This window comes from Podarcis cretensis, assembly GCF_951804945.1.
Source record: "Podarcis cretensis genome assembly, chromosome: Z".
NCBI lineage: Eukaryota > Metazoa > Chordata > Lepidosauria > Squamata > Lacertidae > Podarcis > Podarcis cretensis.
This window is the reverse complement of record NC_137184.1, coordinates 45,457,641-45,478,513: the sequence shown is the minus strand read 5'-3', so window position 1 is coordinate 45,478,513 and position 20,873 is coordinate 45,457,641. Positions and strand designations below refer to the sequence as shown.

Below are 20,873 nucleotides of genomic sequence, written 5' to 3'. Positions count from 1 at the left end.
TCTATGTGGCCATCTAAAAGAGAAAGAAAAGTGTTAAGAGGACAACATTTTTGCAGGCTTAGTTTTCGGAATTTCCTCTCCAAAAAGACATACAGTACAAAAACCAATCAGGTAGTTGGTTACTGGCTGCAATGAAAAGTAATTCTAAACTATAGATTAGTCTAGCTCCTCCAGCCCTTCACAGGCTCAGCCATTCCCTCTCTCTTCTTGTAACACTTCTGTTTTCGATTAACCATAGTTTCAATGTGACACCTGAATCCTAATTGTGGTTAAACTTTCCTATGGTTAGCTATCAATCAACTGAATATTTATTATGGTCGTCCAATCATGAAGTACAACGTTATTTTTAAAAATACGTAATCTCAACCTCAGAAGCAAAAAGGTGACTAGAGCTAATCACTACAGTAGGTCTATAAGATACTACACATTTCAGCTTTATTGCCACCTGTTTAGGAGCTGATTTCTTGGACCTCTCAGGGAAGGTCTCCAAAAGGGTCTCCAAAATGATGGTTTAGATCCCGGTCAATTTAGGCATTTGGAAGAAAAAGAAATCCCTACCCAAAACTTTCAAGAAAACCCACATTATGGATAGCCAAGCTGCATGTTATCGTAAACTTTTTTTTTAAAAAAGGGCTTAAATTGGAAACTTTCATTTTGAAGGAGGCAGCTGCAGGAGCAGCTGCACTTTGAAATGTGCTCCGCAACCCCTTTATGGATGGCCCCTGGCAAGAAATGCTGCAAGGCCTCCATCCAGAACAGGAGGATATGTATCTCAGCTTAGAGCCTTGTGGCAGCTTCCACTTCACGGGAAAAAAGGGGGGCGGATTTTAAGCATCCTGTGTTTACAGAATGGGTAACGTCACATGTCTCTCGGCCCTAACTTTACTCAAGCCTAGGACTTTGGATGGACCTGACCTGCACTAGGGGTCAATGGCTCCACAGCCCATGAAACCTGGACTGGCTTGTGCAACTTGTTTAGCAAACATTGCCCCTTCTTCGCAGCAGCGTGACCGCAAATGCTCCAAATGCAGAAGTGGCACACCAGAACAAACCAGCAACAACTACCCAAAAGTGAGCCACCCCATTATAATGGCACCCTAGGATGGAGACCACAGCATCCACCAGTCTTTCACATTAGGAAAAGGTGGGAAGTTAATAGCTTGCGCCTCTTTCCAAGCGAGGGAGCGAAATGCATTGTGGATCCAATTTTCACTCTTGCACAGCCCCGGCTGACACTAAATGGATTCATGCCGACTCTGCGGCAACACAGCCTCCGGCCGGTTGTATTCATTCAGCTTTGATATTCAAGGTTAGCTTCAAAGAGAAGCTAAGGTGGCGGGGGGGGGGGGAGGCAAAGAGGCAATGTCACTGCAGAGAGGCAACACAGCGTAGGGCTCTGTTAGGCCGGGGGGGGGGGATCTCATTTGTGCTACCAGGCGCCACCCTAGGCGCACATTCTTTCCAAGCTATTAGACAACGTAGCCCTGGACGCGCTAAGCGGTTCTTGTCCCAGGAGACAGAAGGGAACTGCTCACATCCAGGCTTCCAGCAGAGCTACATGGCAATCTAATCCTCCCTAATGCAACCAAACTCCTGATATTATGCCAGGATCAGATCCAGGGGTTTGACTAATCTCTGCGCATTAAGAAAGTGCTCTCCAAATGAGATCAGCTAGATAGCTCCTCTAGGTCAGAAGTGAGATTCTGTTCAACAGCTGTCAAAGACCAAAACGGCATTCATTAAGCACCGAGACAAATGGGATTCACACATTGACTGCATATGGACCAGCTTAAGGCACTGCTGATTTAATTTATAACGTGTATATTCCAGCCCTCAGTTCTGGAAGTTGAGGTTCTTTCCGAAACGTAACAATCAATGTAAAAGCTTTCGCAATGCAATCCTGTGAAAGTCTACTAAGAACCAACTCCCACTAAGTCCATTTGAAATCCTGCCCATTTTGGTTTCTCATTTTCCCAAGCTTACATTCGCTCAATTTTTGCAGCAAACGGTGTACTTTTCTAAAAGCATCAGCATGGAAATTCATATGCGTTTCCGTGTACCAATGCTATGTGCATTCCCGCATGCAATTTTGCTTAATATACATCTTTGCACTAATACATGTATTTATGAGCAACTCTTTTGCTTGCAGAACCACATCACAAAATCTGGAATGCTGTGGATTGCAAAGGATTAACCATGCCTCAGTTCATTTGTCAGCTGGGGGGAGTGCCAAATTAGGTAGGCCACCATTATAAAGGTAAACCAAACAAATAGCTCACATCTAAGCCAAGGTGGGGCAAGGCAAGAGGCCTGGGAAGAAAAAGTCTTTACCTGGCACCAGGCTATGATTTCACCGGGTCTTAGAAAGTGAGATATGAAAGTTAGGAGCTAAATGGCACCTTAACCTAGGTTACGGGTGCAACAGCAGAATGTCTAGGCGCACTTCTTTTATAACAAGAATACAAAGCTGAAAATGAATGAACTGCAGCTAAAATCTTATATTCATTTTTCACATGGTCTAGTCCTCATCTGAAGACTACAAAAAACAAAGCTATACCTCCCCTGCCTGCCCCCCTAATATTCTTATGAGGGTCCCTTCTCCAGTCCTCTGAGAGTGCCTGGAAGCATAAAAAGGTCCTCCTTTTGCGCCAGCAGTGGCAGTTTTAATCTGAAATATTACGCGCAGTACTGCTCCCAGAGCTCAGAAACTGCCGGCGCTAATGAAATTCCCTGTTGCAAAAACGCTCCTAGGACAATGGGAGTTTTGAGCACTGGATTTCACTCACCACGGTGACTGTTCCCACCTCCCACAACTCCGGCCAGTGTGACAAGCTCAAGCCTTCCTTCCTCTCAGCTTTTGGGCTGCAGAGGATTCAGGCCACTGCTTTGATCAGAGTTAAGAAGCAAGCAGAGCCCCACTGGATCAAGCCAATGGCACACCTAGCCCAGCATCCTGTTTTGACAGTGGCCAACTAGATATCAATGAGAAGAAGCTCACAAGCAAGACCCAAGCACAAGAGCAATTCTCCCCACTTACGCTCCCCAGCAACTGGGGTTCATCATAAGCACACTGCCTCTGACCAAGGAAGGGCGGCCCAGCCGTTGTGGATAGCAGCACTTACAGTCCCATCCATCTGTCTAATCCTCCTGTGAAGCCATCCAGGTTGATGGCCCTTACTGCCTCTTGCAGAAGTCAACTCCAAAGTTTAGGGTCAGAGTTCTCCTTCTCCTAGTTGGGTTACTTTCGCAGGTTGATGACGAGCCCCATCTGCCCCTCGCTTCCCTCCTTCTTGACCACTACACTCACTATAGGTCTCTTCTGAAAAAAGCCGCTCTAAGCCTGGTTTTGGCCAGGGAGGGCGGGGTATAAATAAAAATTCTTCTTCTTCTTCTTCTTCTTCTTCTTCTTCTTCTTCTCCTCCTCCTCCTCCTCCTCCTCCTCCTCCTCCTCCTCCTCCTCAATTTACCAGAGCCTGTGCTTTTTTTTCCACCAGCACCCAGCATGTGCATATCTGAAACCTAATTGAAAGCTGAAATTTCACTGGCAACACAACTCTCAACATCAAATTTTACTGTTCAATATCCCCTAACTTTTCAGATAGGAAATTTCCACATTAAAATAAATACAGTGGTGCCCCGCAAGACGAACGCCTCGCAAGACGGAAAACCCGCTAGACGAAAGGGTTTTCCGTTTTGGAGGTGCTTCGCTAAACGAATTTCCTATGGGCTTGCTTCGCAAGACAAAAATGTCTTGCGAGTTCCTGCGGGTTTTTCCCCCCTTTCCCCCCTTTTCCTAAGCCGCTAAGCCGCTTATCAGCTGATCCGCTGATAAGCCGCTTAACAGCTGATCGCTAAAAGCCGCTAGACCGCTAATAGCGCTAATCCGCTAAGCTGTCAATGGGCTTGCTTCGCAAGACAAAAAAACCGCTATACGAAGAGCCTCACGGAACGGATTAATTTCGTCTTGCGAGGCACCACTGTAAAAACCAAAAGAGAATCCATCTTCCCTCTATTTCCTCACTCCTCCCAATTAACTTCACCCTGCTGTGATTTTTTTTTTTTTTTGGTCTTGATTTATTTAACTGCATTTATATGCCCCCTGTGCTCCCCACTTCTCATTTAAGCCTCACAACAACCTTGTGAAGTATGTTAAGCTGGGAGGCAATGGTTGGCCCAACGTCATTCAATAAGCTTCACTAGGTGCTAGTGCAGCACTCTAACCACCAGGCCACACTGTCCCTGCTCTCACTGGGTGCGCAAAGTATTTTTATGCAGTGGTTCCGAAAGATTAAGAATGCAGTGACACATTCAGGGGGCACTTCAGAATACACAAGATTAGGGAATGTGTCTGAATGCTCCCTGGACACACACACACACACACACACTACCCTGCACCTGGAAAGCCAGCACACTGCTAACAGGCTACTTTTCCACTAGCAACGGGAGCTTAAATAAATATAATTCTGGAAGTGAGAACACTTAAGTCAGGGGGCTCCTTTCTTGTCCACAGAGTGAAGTACCATATTTTTTGCTCTATAGGACGCACTTTTCCCCCTCCAAAAATGAAGGGGGGAAGTGTGTGCATCCTATGGAGCGAATGCTGAAGCCTGGAGAGCGAGAGGGGTCTGTGCGCACCGACCCCTCTCGTTCTCCAGGCTTCAGGAAGCTATCCGCAAGCCTGGGTAGCCCGGCGGGAACTCCCTCTGGGCTCCGCAGGCTTGCGGACAGCTGCCTGCAGCCCGAAGCCCGGGGAGCGCAGCGTGGTGCACCCCGGGCTTTGGGCAGCTCTCCGCAAGCCTGAGGAGCCCAGAGGGAGTTCCTGCCGGGCTCCGAAGGCTTGCGGATAGCAGCCTGCAGCACAAAGCTCTTCTAGCTTCGGGATGGCTGCGGAAAGCCTCCGCAGGGCGGCGGGGTGAAGGCAACCCACCACCCTGCGGAGGCTTGAAAGGCTGTCCCCGAAACTGCGCTCCAAAGGCTTCAGGGATCTTTGAGGTTGGCGGTGAGGGAAAGCAGCGCTTCCCCCCACAGCCAGCCCCACGAGCTCGGGGGGCAGCAGGAAGGCTGTGCGCAGCCTTTGCGCTGTCCCCGACCTGCTTTTGAACGCACCTTGTTTTTGAGGGGGAGAACAGGAAAAAATTTTTTTTCCTGTTCTCCCCCTCCGTCCTATGGTCCGGTGCGTCCTATAGAGCGAAAAATATGGTAAGTGTGGACCAGGAAGATTTCACCACACAGTTCTTCTGCATCTCTGAAGCACCAGCATAGCAAAGGCATAGGAGGATCAGGACTCTCTGCATGCTGCAAAGGAGAGGCTCCAGGAAAACAATCTGTATCCACCCAGGGCTTTCATGAATTTCTATAAATACCAAGGTAGTTGCAGGAATTTGCTAAGTCAAAAGCATGTGAGCAGAAAGCAGAGGAACAGAGCCCGCCCACCCACAGTATTGCAACTGTGCTATAAGCAGCCTGCTCTGCAGCTTTGTCCACCTGAGGTCCTCCAGATGCTGACACACTCCAAAGCCCATCATTCTCTGACCAACAGCCATGATGGTCAAGACAGAGCAGAGGGGGCAAAGGATTGCGTTTGGTGCTTCCAGAGCAATGTGCAAAAGGGCAAACTTGCACATTAACCCTGCAGTGAGGCGTGCAAACTCCAGGTGCAGAAACAGCTGTGCCTGAATCTTGACCTCACAGGCAGGACATTCCACACTCCTCCCCAAACTCCTCAAGCTGCTAGCTATTCTGGATTCCAAAGGTTTGAGGAGGGAGAAGAAGAAAAATCATCAGTGCAATCTCAAGTATCTGGGCAAGATCTTTCAAGATTCCTTTTTGCAACCAATAATTTACAGAGGGTTTTAGGCATGTTGAAAGCTCTTTGAGTGTAAAAGCTCAGGTAATAAAAATTGTGAGAAAACCTGAAGCTGTAGCTTTAATTTTTCAGGGTTCCCTCTCCATTTTGTTTCCGAAAATATTAGGGGTGGGAGGCCTTGACATATCTATGCAGACCCAATGAGCAATTTGGCCGCTGAATTCTGCACTAGCTGAAGTTTCCAAACTGTCTTCAGAGGCAGCCCCACGTATAACGAATTGCAGTAATCTAGCCTACAGGTTAAAGGTAAAGGGTAAAGGTACCCCTGCCCGTACGGGCCAGTCTTGACAGACTCTGGGGTTGTGCGCCCATCTCACTTAAGAGGCCAGGGGCCAGCGCTGTCCGGAGACACTTCCGGGTCACGTGGCCAGCGTGACATCGCTGCTCTGGCGAGCCAGAGCCGCACACGGAAACGCCGTTTACCTTCCCGCTGGTAAGCGGTCCCTATTTATCTACTTGCACCCAGAGGTGCTTTCGAACTGCTAGGTTGGCATGCGCTGGGACCGAGCAGCGGGAGCGCACCCCGCCGCAGGGATTCGAACCGCCGACCTTTCGATCGGCAAGTCCTAGGCGCTGAGGCTTTAACCCACAGCGCCACCTGCGTCCCAGGTTACCAGAGCATAAACAAAAGAAGTTAGGCGATTCCTGTCCAGACAAGGGCACAGCTGGGCCACCAGCCAAAGTTGACAGAAGGAATTCCATGCCATAGAGTCCACCTGAGCCTCAAGTGACAGCAAAGGATCCAGGAGTACCCCCAAGCTACAGACCTGCTCCTTCAGAGGAAGTGTAACCCCATCAAGAGAAGGCAACCTCCCAGCCATTCGGTCCATTACCAAGGCAAGATAACGGTCCAGCACGTCCACTGCCTCACCCTGAAGATGTAAAAAAGGAGAGCTCTGTGCCGTCAGTATATTGCTGACAACGTACTCCAAAACTCTGGATGACCCCACTCAGCTGTTTCACATAGATGTTAAATAGCACAGCGGATAAAACTGAACGCTGAGGAACCCCGCGTTGACGGCTCCCTTAAACCCTGGAGAGCCGCTGCCAGTCAGTGCAGACAGTAGTGTGGTAGATGGAACAATTGGTCTGAACTCGGCATTAGGCAGCTTCCTATGTTCCTCTATATCAGACATATGTAGATATGCTCTCAAACCTACTGTTGCTTTAAGAAAGGCCCCCACCCCCAGTTATGTACTTCTCAGGGCAAAGCAGATCGAGGAGTTGGTTTGAGGCCAGTTATGGTTTTCCAGGAAGCTTCCATCTGCTGTGTATTTACACAACAGAAGGGAGTAGGAAAGAACTGGCAGAGAGTGAGGAATTGAGAACGATCTGAAGAAAAGAAGGCGGGGGGGGGGGGGGGAGGCAGAGAAGTAGGAGAGAGGTTAAGGCATCAGCCTCCAAAATGAATAATCCCTACTTGCAAAATGCACTTTGTTCCATGTGCTGGCTTTTAAGCAATCTGAGCCATTTGAACACAGAAGCTGCAGCCTCAAGGGCCAAACGTCCTTCTTGAGAACATTCTGAGGACCACGGTGGCATGCGAAGCAATGGGTGTATGCTCCCAACTGCTCCAGATTTTTTTCCGGGGAGCCAAATTATGGTCCCGTTGTTTCACCTTCAAAATCCCTAAATGATAATTGGGGTCGGGGGCCAAGCACACAGCCCAATCACTCTCACATCAGTTCTCCCTTTGCACAGCTGGAATAAAAATAGGAAGAGGGTGTCTTTGCATTACATCTGAACTCAGAATCATGGTTCGTTTCTCCCTGATAAGCCAAGATCACCAGCCAGCTTGGTGTTGGCTTATGAATCTTGTTTTGTTTGGGGGGAAACAGACTACAATCCCATCGTGCTAAACCAGCCTTCCCAGACTTGGGGATGTTGGTAGACTAGAACTCCCATCGTCCCTGAGCACTGGGAATGCTGCATTGGGCTGGATGAGCTCAAGCCCAACACCTGCAAGGTGGGAGGTTGTGCTAAGCTACCTCTTTTGTGGTTTGTTTACCCGAATGCATAAACCTGGAAGAACTGGGCTGAGAGAACGGTAGGTTTAGATTACTTGAGGAAGAGCAATTACTCAGAAGAAGAGCATCTGCTTCACATGCAGGTTCAATCTCCAGCATCTCCAGGTATGTCTCAGAATGTCCCACCTGTGGAACCCTGGAGAGCTGCTGCCAGTCAGTGCAGAGAATGCTGAGCTAGATGGAGCAATGGTCTGATTCATTTTAACAGAGCTTCCTATGTTCCTGGCTTATAGCTACGCAGCCACTGAGGCCAAGAAGCCACATGTCTTTTGCCATTTAAGCTGTTAGGAGCATGTGACTATGGGGTGAGGCCCTCTTATCTGTGGCACCCAGGATATGGGTCCCCTTGCCCCCGAAGCCTCAACTGGCCTTCTTCCTTTTGAACATTACGACATCAGGCCAAAACAGTACTTTCTAAAAGGATGCTCTGCGATTAGATTGGACTTGGCTGCCGATGCAGTATCGCAGCTGCTCACGATTTGGCAGCCTGGAAATCAAACAGCTACTTTTGTCTTGTTGGCATTTCATGGCGGTTCTTGGCTGCCCTGAGGCTCCCGGTCGGGATCCAAGTATCTAAGTGGTGGAATCCATTCCATCACTTAGATACTTGGATCCTGACCAATGCAGAATGCAGATAACTATTAACTGCTGGAGATGTGGCTTCCTGCTGACCAAATAGTGCCATTTATTTATTGCATTGCATTGCATTTTTATCCCACCTTTTGATGCAAGGAGCTTGAGGTAGCATCGCCTTGTCATCCTCACAGCTACCCTGTAAAGTGGGTTAGGCTGAGAGGCAGCGATTGGCCCCAGGTGACCCAGGGAGCTTCATGGATGTGTGAGGATTCGAACTCTTGTCTTCCAGGTCCAACACTCTAACCGCTACACAACACTGGTTCTCTCTTTGTTTCGAGAGGAGTCCAGAGTTTCTTTTTAAAAAAGAAAGCCATACAAAGTAAGTAAACTGGCAGGTTGCTGCCTTGCAAAAGAACTGTAAACACACATTCACAGAACAAATTATGACATACTATGAACTTTACTCTTTTTTCCCTGAAAAAGCTCTTCTAAATTATTGTGCAAGAAGGAAACCCACATTTTTCTTTATCATCAGATGTACTGGCTGCCTCAAAAAAATAAAAAAAATAAAAACTTTCGGCGGGGAAAAGATGACACTCCAAAATGCCTACAATTAAAGACAAGGCAAATGAAACATGGAAAATATAACAGCTGGCTAAGCAAAACCGTAAAATTGAGAGATTGAAAACAAAATTTAAAAGGAAAGGGTGCAAAAAGTTTACAAGCATTTTTTTTTTTTAAAGTGAAAACAACCACCAACATTAAAGTTTCTGAACTTTCGGGAATCTACAGATTTTTGTTTTAATATAAATATTTGTCTTTTTTCAAAAAGAAAGAAAAAAAGAAAACTTGTTTTTTTAAAAAAAGAAAGAAGCAGCAGTATAAACTGGGACTTAGGTCTTGAAGTTTCTTATAGCTAGGTGTAAAGAAAGGAGGTTGCAAATTCATAAAGGATAGTCAACTGAGAGCACGTACAATACACAACTGAAGCTACATGGTAAGAGGCAATATACCTCTAAGAATTAAATGCTCGAGTCAAGCAGTAGGGGTTGCAATCACTCTGTATTCCCTGCTCATGAGTTTCCCATAGGCATCCATTATAGAGCTGTTTGCCTTTATTCGCATTCTCAAGTTGCGATAAACTAGGGTTGCTCATGCCCACAGCTCAGTCACTCCCATGTCATTCCTCCCCTGTCACAAACAGGAAAGCTCGATCTGCAAGTCCTTGGGATTTAATCTGGGATCTCCTGCATGCAAAGCATGTTCTCTGGGAGCACTAAGCTAAGGCACGAGAACAATACTATACACTTAAGCCATTTCCACTGCAGGGAAACAAGTATTACACAAGGATTTGCAATGCACAAGACTTCAGTCTCTGATAGCCCAGAGGGTTGCAACAGCAATGCAGCATCCCAGCAGGTGGTCAGGAAAACTTGCACCAAAGGACTGCCTCCAAGAAACAATTCCCTGTTCTAAAAGTGGTACAAGGTAAGCTCTAAAAACGTCCAGGACACTTCCAATTTGACCTTGTAACATCACCTTTCTTAGCCAACTCTTTTCTACCAGAGGAGGGAAAAAAGAAATCCTTTTCTCAAATTAGTTGGTAGACGGCTTACCCAAATACACATTTGGAAACAGGTTGCAGTGAGAGACCTTGATGCAGGCTACCACCACCACCACCGATCCATGCATATCTGAAATGTGTTATTTCTCAAGATGGATCAGAGGCTGAACAGTAAGGGCCCCGCAGGATCAGAAGTGTTTGACAAGTCCAATGTACTGTTTCCAATAGGGGACAGCCTATTAAGGACACAAGCTGCAGACAAACCTAAATGCACCACTGTCAGCAATTACAGTTAAATAAAATCTCCAGATACAGAAGCAATCTATCTGTATGTACCAGGTAAAAGCAAGAGAGGGCCAGTGCCCCACCTCTGAGCAACCTGGGGTATCTCGCTGGGCACAGAAGAGTGAGCTGGATGGGTGCAGACAGATGACTTTAGGCTCTGGACTAGACAGACTCTTTAGATCAGGCTTCACCAACCAGATACCCGCTGCATAACTCCTATCAGCCCCAAGCCACAAAGCCATGGTCTCTGCGGCTGAAGGAAGCTGTAGTCCAAAGCGCATGGGGGGGGCCACCAGGTTGGCCCAGGCTGCCCTATCACCCCTGCCTATCAGCTCAGACTCAATAGGCCCACCCAGTCCAACACTCCCTATCCCAGGGCAAGGTATCCCAGGGTTTATTGCCTCCCAGCATGCAGGTTGCAGATAACCATTCATATTAACAGTCAGCAACAGACATCTCCTCCTCCTCCTCCTCCAAAAACTTGCCCATTACCATCTGAGAAGCCTGGTCAGTTGTATGCTGAACGCATCAAGATTCAGGACAAGAAAAGAAAGTTCTTCTTTATGCAGCGTATAGCTAAACTACAGAGCTCTCTCTCGCAGAAGGCAGAGGTGGCCACACACTTGGGACTGCTTTAGAAGACAATTAGGAAAATTCATGGGTGATTAGGTTATCAGTGGCCAGGCAGCGACACTTCTGAGTATCAGTTGTTGAAAACTGCAGGAATGTACACTGCTCTAGTGCTCAGGTCCTGCTTGTGGGAGTTTCCGAGAAGCATCTTGCTGGCAGCTGTTGAGAGCAGGCTGCTGCATTAGCTGGGCCATGGGCCTGATCCAGCAGTGTTCTTATTTGGCTCTGCACACCTTCAGTGCCGGAGGCAGTTTTGTCTCTGAATCCTAGTAGCTGAGATTCACCAGTGAGGAGCATGCTGTTGCACACACAATCCTGCTTGCAACCATCCTGGGGCATGTGACAAGCCACTGTGAGAAGAGGACCTGATCCAGCAAGGGCTCTTCTTGTTTTCAGTTCTTAAGCAGCAGAAACAGGCTGAAGCCCTTCAAACAGCACGTGGCAAAAAACTGCATTTCGGAATGCCTCCCTCCATTAAAAAGTCCCTGCTGATAAAAACCTAGAATCATGAGCTGCACTGGAACATTTCACCCTGATGAGTTAATCTTCCATTTGCAGAGCACTGCTTTTCTCTCCCCACCCCCTTAATGCAGGGGTTCAGTCCAATTTGTATTCCCCCGTGTAGTATGAGGATACAGTCTCATGGAATCATACAGAGTTTTAGAGTTGGAAGAAACCCTGAGGACCATCTAGTCCAGCCCCCTGCAATGAATATGCAGTCGCCCCATACAGGGATCGAACCTGCAACCTTGGTGTTATCAGCACCATGCTCTAACCAACTGAGTTGTCTCCTGGGTTGAGCTATTCTCCCAAACCAGTGTGGTTACAGCATTGCGTCAAGGACGCAGGTTCAAATCCATTCTCAGCCATGTAGCCCAATGGGTAGCCTTGGGCTGTTTTGAAGTCTCAGCCTGGCCTGCTTCACAGGGCTGATCTGAGGATAATAGAGGGATGTGGAGATCCTCAGAGGGAAGGTGGGATATACAAACACCACAATAAATATATTTTGGCTGCGAAGTGTGGACCTCAACCTTAGGCAGCGGTCATTACCAGTGCAGTGGTTAGAGTCCTCGGCCAGGGCCTGGGAGACCAGGGTTCAAATCTCCACTCAGCCATGAAGCTTACTGGGTGACCTTGAGCCAGTCACTCACTCCCAGTCCAACCTACCTCACAGGGCTGTTGTTGTGGGGATAATGTGGGGAGAAGCACCTTGAAGGGAAGGTGGAATATAAATGTAAAAACTAACTAAATGAATCCTGGGGCAGGGAATTAGTTCATCCTCCAGCTTGTCCCGAATCTGCTCCCCATTCCTTTGCTGACCCCTTCTTCCCATGCCTTCTTGAGTTCTATTGCCAAGAGGAAAGGAGAAACACGTTCCCAACCCACAAAATCCCCCCCATCCTTTTAAAAAAATAAAAGGGGAAGCCCTAGGGATTCAAAGACAATCTGCAAATCCTCCGCATGTGCTTCCCCTACTTAGAAAGAACAAAAGGATGAAAAGTGATCAAAGCAGCCAATCAAACGCCATCTTTCCACCCATCCTTTGTGCAACGGGTACCCTGGGGAGACGGTTCCTTTACCTGTGAGTCTCAGCCAACTTGCTGAGCTTTAAAAATAACACTCAGGAAGCAGCAGTGTGGCGGCGGCGGCAGATTGCGAAAACAACACGGTGGCTAGATTGAAGGTGCGGGGGGGGGGGGAGTTGATGCTTTAGGCCTTGGGATAGTCGTGAGAACGAATGACTTCGCTTGGGTGCACTTGGGGAACTAGAGGGGAGCAGAAGACCGGTCACCCCCACCCCCCCATCATTCCGCAAGCATCTGGCACACAGCGGGGAGGGGAAGAACTGAGCATCCATCGCGTATGGACCTCCCCACCCACCTCCAAAATTAGGGTGGCACAGAGGTACTTACGAAGCGATTGATCTGCCTGCGAAGCATAGCTGGACTGCCGCAGCGCCTTGGAGAGAGGGGGGCAGTGGGGTGGTAGTGGGGTAGTCCTGGTCTCTTAGAGCCCACTGGCACAAGCACTTAGCCCCTCTGCACGGGTCCCCAAGCCTCGGGGTCAGTGGGGACGCTGCGGCGAGCGGAGAGGCGCCCCCAGGCCCCGCTCGCCGTCCCCCCAGCCCCGCGGTCACCGGCGCGCCGCTCTGCCGCTCAGCCGCATCGCTCCTCTTCCAGTCGTGGCACCAACCGCAGCAACAGCCCACGGCGGGGCTCTCCCTCTCTTCCTCCCAGAGAGAAGCCCCAGATATGGGGGCGAGTCCCTAGCTTCGCCAACACTCCTCGGCTCCGTCAGGCTGGCCGGAGGCAAGATCTGGGCAGCATGCCGCGCTTTGGTGATAATAATAATAAAAAGGAGGCTGCAGGGGAACAATAGCCAAAGCAGGCAGGCCGGCTGCCAGGAAGGGGGAAGCTGCGGCGGGAAACCCAGACTGCTGGATGCAACCTCCTCTTCCCCTGCAGCGGAGGCGGAGGCAGCAACAGTCCTCCCCGCCCCCGAGGCCCGAGAGCGGCGGGAGACCGAAAAACCGAGGCGCAGCGCTACGCTCACGACTTCTCCAAGCGCAGAGCGCTCCCCGCGCGCCCGCCTCTCCCAAGCGCACGTGGCACGCTGCCTCGCCGATGCCCGCGGAGACCCAAACCACCAGCCCAGTGGCCCTTCCTGCTTCCCTGCCCCGCCACGGGCTACTTTCTGGCTTTCGCCTGGAGGCTCCACTTCTTCTATTTCTCCTCCCACCCCTCCGCCCCGCTCTGTTTTCGCAGCCGCCCCAGGGGGCGGAACCTTCGGCTTCTCTCCACCCATTGGGTCCCGAGAGCAGCTTGGGAGGTGTAGTATATTTGCCCGATGTCCGGGATGGTAGGAGAAGGGAGAGCGTGGCTAGCGAGAGCCGGCCTGTTGCTCCTCCTCGTCCTCGGCCCGCCGGAGTAAGGGGAAGTTGGCTTGGAGGTTGGCTAGGCCTCTCGGGCGCACCCCAAACAGAACATGACGGGCGAGTCACCATTGCGCCCAACTCAGCAGCACACTGACGGGCCGTGGGCTCGCTAGCATTTCAGACAGGGAACATAGCCCTATCTACAGGAGCCTGGGATCTTCTGATTGCAAAGCAATAAGCGACCGCCTTTCTCTTGCCGCTGCGGCGCAAATTGGTATGGTTTCGTCTCCGAACTCACCGAATCAACTTTTAAGAGTTTCTGCACCTTTTCCCGCGAACGGAAGGACTTGTTTTTAACTGGCTTAGGCATGCGCATCAAAAGCACAAATATATTTCCTTGCAAAAAGGATGGCAGTTTGATCTCTGCCTAATGGCATCATCACAATGAGTACTTTTAAAATACACAGTATCCCTTTATTTAATTGTTGCATTTCTGTTCTACATTTCCACCAAGGAACCCAAGATAGCATACATACACTGTGTGTTTATTAAATTTGTATACCACTTAATAAGTTTAATGATTCTCTCAAGGGTTTTTGTGTGTGTGTATGTCTTTAAAAATACACACCATTGCCTTTATTTAACTGTTGCATACCTATTCTGCCCTTCCATCAAGGAACCCTAACGAAACGAAATTACCTAAGTGGTGAACAACATCAGAATAACATATAAAACAGCATACAATTCAGAACTACACCAGGTGGTCATGCTTTGGGGAGAGCTTGAAATTCAGAAGTTGCACGGTCCCTCCAACCTGTTCCACCACACTGCATTTTAACTACGCAATGTCATAGGGAGGGAGGCGATCAGGGGGGAGTCAACCATGTCAGAGTGAAGGTTTGAAATTGTGTCTCACCAACCCTGCAATGAGATTTTTAGTTTCAAATGTATTTAAGGATGGGCCTTGCTAAAACTCGCACATAAGCATGCTCAATTTGCAGGGATAAAGAACCACCAACCCACCAGATGTTGCACTCTCAACTCCCATCATCCTAGTGACCATCTGGTTAGGACTCATGGGACGTTGAGTCGGAACAAAATCTGGAGGGGTGCAAGCTCCCCAGCCTTGCAGTAAAGCGTCACCCCAACAGAAACATAGCTCTTGCCATTCCTCACAGCATAAATTCCTGTAGCACATGTTCCTCATTTCTGCTCCAGGAACCCAGGAAGAGAGAGTGCTTTCTGGGAGAATAGGATGTTGTATCTGATGGGCCATTGGTCTGATCCAGCTGTGCTCATGTTCTTAATACCAATCGCTGAGAGAGCACTGTTGCACTCGGTCCTGCTTGCGGGTTTCTCACATCTGATTGGCCACTGTGAGTAACCAAACAAACCCCTGTGTTGCAAAGAGAACGTCAGCAATGTCTAGGCAATGTCATCTTATTTCGAATGAATGTACATAAATGAAAATATCAAATGCTGTGGAATGTTCCACAGCATTTGATATTTTCATTTACAAACCCATAAGATGGGTTTATGAAGCAATTCTATATCCTCCCACCACGCTGACGAAGAATTCTACGAAACAGTAGTCAATATCCGGAATCACTGTTCAGTGTTGGACATCATGTTTGCTGAATACACAAAGCTTCACAGCTTATCTTACATCGTACAAAGCCTGGTACCTTGCTTCATTTAAAGATTTTCAGAGACTTTGAGACTAAAGATTTCATTTTCTCCTTGTTATGGTTTGAAGGAATTCTATAAAGATTGTTAATTGTGTTTGTACATGGCCATCATGTTGCCTAGACATTGCTGATGGGCACTGTGAGAACAGGATACTGAACTAGATGGGACACTAGTCTGATTGATCAGTTCACGTGTTACAGAAAATGGAGAACACTTCCCCTCTTTCACATAACATGGGAGCTTTAGGTCACCAGCTAGATTGGTGACTGGGCGTGGCCACCGAGACCATACAACACTGGTCCTAAAAGACCTACATTGGCTCCCAGTACGTTTCTAAGCACAATTCAAAGTGTTGGTGCTGACCTTTAAAGTCCTAAATGGCCTCAGTCCAGTATACCTGAAGGAGCGTCTCCACCCCCATCGCTCAACCCGGACACTGAGGTCCAGCTCCAAGGGCCTTCTGGCAGTTCCCTCCCTGCAAGAAGTGAGGTCACAGGGAACCAGGCAGAGGGCTTTTTCGGTAGTCGCACCTGTCCTGTGGAACGCCCTATTAAGATAAACAACTATCTGGCTTTTAGAAGACATCTGAAGGCAGCCCTGTTTAGGGAAGTTGTTTATGTTTGATGTTTTATTGCATTTTTAATATTCTGTTGGGAGCTGCCCAGAGTGGCTGGGGAAACCCAGACAGATGGGCAGGATATAAATAATAAATGATGATGATGATGTAGCTGGTGGTCAGTAGATTCAAGAAGAACAAAATGAACTCCTTCACAGAATTAAACTTGTGGAACTCACTGCCACAAGATGGAGCAATGGCCACTTAGGTAACTTTCAAAGAATAATAGAATCAATGATGTGTAGGGTTGGAGGGGTTCCCATAGGCACCCAGCACAGGCCCCTGCCATGCAGGATCTCAGCTAAAGCATCTATGACAAACGACCATCCAACCTCCGTATAGAACAGGAGTCCCCAAACTAAGGCCTGCAGGCTGGATAAGGCCTGAGGGACTCGTTTATCCGGCCCGTGGCAACCCTCGCTGCCTGCTGCTGCCACCCGCTCTTATCGGCGCTGCGCTGCAAGGCTGCTCACTTCTGGGTCAGAGGAGCACCGGAAATAGCTTGTGAGCATGCACAAGCATTATTTGCACATGCGCAAGCGTTATTTCCGGTGCACATCCAGGTCGGAGGAGGCCCGTGCACATGCGCACAAGCTATTTCCAGTGCTCCTCCGACCCAGAAGTGTGCCAGAAATAGTGTGTGCACATGTGTATGGGCATGCGCTCCCCCGCCCTCCAGGCGATCGACACTGGAGACACCGGCCCAAGGCACGGTAAGTTTGCTGACCCCTGGTATAGAAACTTCCAGGGAAGGAAAGCCCACTGCCTTCAAAGTGAGATAAACAAATTCATGAAGGAGATGACTTCTATCATTGGCTACCACAGTAGCCGAATAGAACCTCCACATTGAGAAACAGTCTATTGCTGGTGAAGACAACAATTAAAAGGGGGGCAATTGTCACCATGCCCCACCTGGGGACTTTATTGTAAACTTATGGTTACCCACTGTTGAGAAGGAAGGGGCTGGACCAGGTAGATATTTTCTCCTATATTCAATTAAATGAGCAGTGAGATTTCAGAAATTCTAAGGATGTCACCCTAACACAAATAACCAGCAAATAAATCCTCTTGGACCTCTTCTGACCAAACTTCAGATTAGGTAAAGGTAAAGGTACCCCTGCCCGTACGGGCCAGTCTTGACAGACTCTGGGGTTGTGCGCCCATCTCACTTAAGAGGCCGGGGGCCAGCGCTGTCCGGAGACACTTCCGGGTCACGTGGCCAGCGTGACATCGCTGCTCTGGCGAGCCAGAGCCGCACACGGAAACGCCGTTTACCTTCCCGCTGGTAAGCGGTCCCTATTTATCTACTTGCACCCGGACGTGCTTTCAAACTGCTAGGTTGGCAGGCGCTGGGACCGAGCAGTGGGAGCGCACCCCGCCGCAGGGATTCGAACCGCCGACCTTTCGATTGGCAAGCCCTAGGCGCTGAGGCTTGGACCTCTTCTGACCAAACTTCAGATTAGGTTGCTTTAAAAAAAATCTTTTTCTCAGTTCAACGGAGGCTGCCTCCACCTAGTGGCCACCAGAGGCAACGGGTGTGATCACTCAGCGTGCTCTGATGACAGAATTAGTAACTACCGGTAGGTGCTCCACCAGACAACCTGTTTATTGAGCATCCATCCTGATTTGCTTGCACAAAGCTTATGTGGAGGTTAGACTATGCCCTGTCTTTATCAAGCATTTGCTCTGATTTATTTGTGGGAAGGTTATACAACAATAAGTCATAGTGATTTGTTTCTTGCATATTATACATCTCATTTGTTCATCTCACTTTTTTTTATACATTCCCCTGTTATTTTCCTACCTGCAGAAAGCATATTAAATAAATACATAGTTTTGTTATACTAAGGCACCCGAGTCCCTTAATCCACTTTAATTGCACAAACCTAAATTTCAGTGTGCACTGAACTGCAGCTATTCCAGCAAAAGTAACGACTGTTCTAATTTACTAATTTATCTGTTGTCAATGTTTGTTTCTTGCCTTTCCTCCAAGGCACGTGCTATTTTATATGCATTGATGTGAACTGGAAAAAATATTACTATAATTTATATAGAAATGCAGTACATGCCACCCTAGCAAGGAAGACTGTGATCAGATGTCACAGACTTGTTGGACGCAGAGGAATGGTGGGAGAAACCAGCTGGGGAACCCCCATGGGAAGAAGACTCAGAGGCCAGGAAGTGGTGGTGGGACAACGATGAGTGGTCAGAGGGAGAAAACTGGGAAGAGGAGGTGCTGGAAGCTGAGGAAGTAAGAGGACTTGGTGAGCAGGGAGAATCTGTGGCAGAGAGAGAAGTCCAGGATCAGAAACAGGAGAGGACACCAAGTGATCCCCTGCTTGTTTTCCCCAAGTCTTGGGGGGGGGTTGAGTGTGCAGGTGGGCCAGGGGTGCGTGTGTCCAGTGTTACAACTTTGCACCAAGTCCAAAGAATTCCAAGTCCAGAGAATTGGTGCTTAGGTGCTGGGAGCACTGATACCTTAAGGACAAGGGAGAATTATAGCTACTCCATCTCAAAAGGTGAAGCATAGCTAGAAAATCCATAGAGAATATAGAAGTAGCAATTCCAAACAGGAATCCAGGGAGTCCACCACATGAGAAGAACCAAAAGGATTAAAGGTCTTCTCTCCTTCTCCTATTGAAAAGGAGCTGAGGAGGAGGTTGGGTTAAGTGGGTTGGAGAGAGCAATAGGAAACTCTCATTATACACGACCTGGAGGGGGACCCCCCTGGAAAATTCACAGGTGCAAACAAAAGCAGGACTCCAGCACTTTTTTTCTTTTTAACACAGTGCACAATTAACCAATGGATGGAATGTTGTGAAGGTCAAAAGTTTAATTGGGTTTTAAACAGAAGTACACAAAATCATCTTATCCTTAAAGGAGAGAGAATGCTAATCACTGTGTGAATTGCAGAACTAGCTTCTCCAGACATCTGCTAAAATTCCTGAGGATCTATGATTTCTTGGGTGTTGCTTAAACGAATTGGTGTTTTTCTTAAAGCTTCAAAAGTGAAACTTATGGAATTCTAAAATGTCTGCTCAATAAACAAGTCCTTTCTGGGGAAAAAACAACAACAACAACAACAACCAGAACAACACTGGAGTAAATTTGTATAGTCCCTGGAGTTGCAGAGCAATGTTCAGGTCTTTAATAAGTAATAAAGGGTAATACGTTTTTAAACTGGAACCATCAAAGTGATCCAAAATTCTACTGAAATTTCTCAATGCAAAATGAATGGGCAAATTAAGCATCAGATGTTGCCGACAAAGCACAGCATGTATAAATAAGTCAGTTCATTGAGACATTATCATCCCAAATAGATTTCTACCCCCATAAAAGGTAATGGTAAAGGGACCCCTGACCATTAGGTCCAGTCGTGGCCGACTCTGGGGTTGCGGTGCTCATTTTGCTTTATTGGCTGAGGGAGCCGGCGTACAGCTTCCGGGTCATGTGGCCAGCATGACTAAGCCGCTTCTGGCGAACCAGAGCAGCGCACGGAAACGGCGTCTACCTTCCCGCCAGAGTGGTACCTATTTATCTACTTGCACTTGACGTGCTTTCTGCTAGGTTGGCAGGAGCTGGGACTGAGCAACGGGAGCTCACCCCGTCGCGGGGATTCGAACTGCCGACCTTCTGATTGGCAAGTCCTAGGCTCTGTGGTTTAACCCACAGCGCCACCCGAGTCCCTCCCCCATAAAAAGGGCAGCCCAAATGATCAGGGTGTTGGTCTACCTTCCCTATAGGGAGTGGGGAGATGATCAAGCAAGGGTGGCAAACCTGTGGTCTTTCAAATTCTTCTGTCCTCCATCCATCCTTGACCACTGTGAGGGCCTAAGAAGTGGCCCTCCATTCACGATATCAGGTTTAGGGTACATATGGGAAGGAAATGACCCTTCTGAGACCACAGTCCTGAGCCATGAGAACATAAGAAGAGCTGTGTTGGATCAGGTCAGTGGTCCATCTAGTCCAGCATCCTGTTCTCACAGTGGCCGACCAGATGTCTTGGTAGGAAGCCTCAAATAGGACCTAAAGGCAACCACACTCTCCCCACTTGTGATTCCCAGCCAGAATCACAAACATAAGACCTCTGAAAGCAGAGGAAGAGCATAGCCATCAGGGTGAGCAGCCATTTCAATTAGTAGCCGATTTTAATTAGTTTTTATACATTTTAACGGTGTGGTTCACACATCACTTTCAACAAACATGGGTTTGGAAAAGCCAAACTGTGGTGTAGCTCCCAGCACCATGGTACAAAGATGGGGGTGGTTTAAGGGAAACAATGTGCCCATAATTTTAGGGGTCTGCACACCCAACATGTTGCATGTTTACCTGCAAACCATAGTTTATAGTTAACTATGCTTTAAATCAAGGGTGCTCAGCATGGAGCCCTCTAGATGTTGTGGGCTGATGGGAGTTGGAGTCCAGCAACATCTGGCACAGCATTGGTTACCCCTGGTTTAATGTGGCATGTAGATGAATTCATTATGTGAGCTTAAAGAGACATTATTTCATTGCACAGAGGAGAATTGAGAAATAAACCATTTGGATTTTCCTTAACAAGCGGATGAAGGAAACATGAAGGTATACTTAAAAAACACACCACATATACAGGTTTTTAAAGCAAGAAATATTGACAGATTGCATAAATATATTCCAAGAGAGCCTCAAATGTCTATAGTGCTGATTGCAGTAATTTCCAAACACACCCACTTATCGATGAATATATTATTATAGATGTTACCATT

General features: G+C 48.1%; 1 protein-coding gene across 3 annotated transcripts in view; it reads right to left on the bottom strand.

Moving 5' to 3' along the window:
- The window catches only part of ATP11C (ATPase phospholipid transporting 11C (ATP11C blood group)), a 103,165-nt gene extending 89,506 nt beyond the window's left edge, over positions 1-13,659 (bottom strand). Inside the window, exon 1 of one of the 3 annotated variants that reach the window (XM_079962658.1) lies at positions 12,862-13,659. In XM_079962658.1, the coding sequence (XP_079818784.1) occupies positions 12,862-12,888 (27 nt within the window). In that variant the 5' untranslated portion in view covers positions 12,889-13,659. Of the gene's footprint in view, positions 1-10,810; positions 11,131-12,861 lie in introns of those variants that run through there. The other 2 variants (XM_079962653.1, XM_079962657.1) reach the window with 2 other exon arrangements.
- Between the last annotated feature and the right edge of the window lie 7,214 nt (positions 13,660-20,873).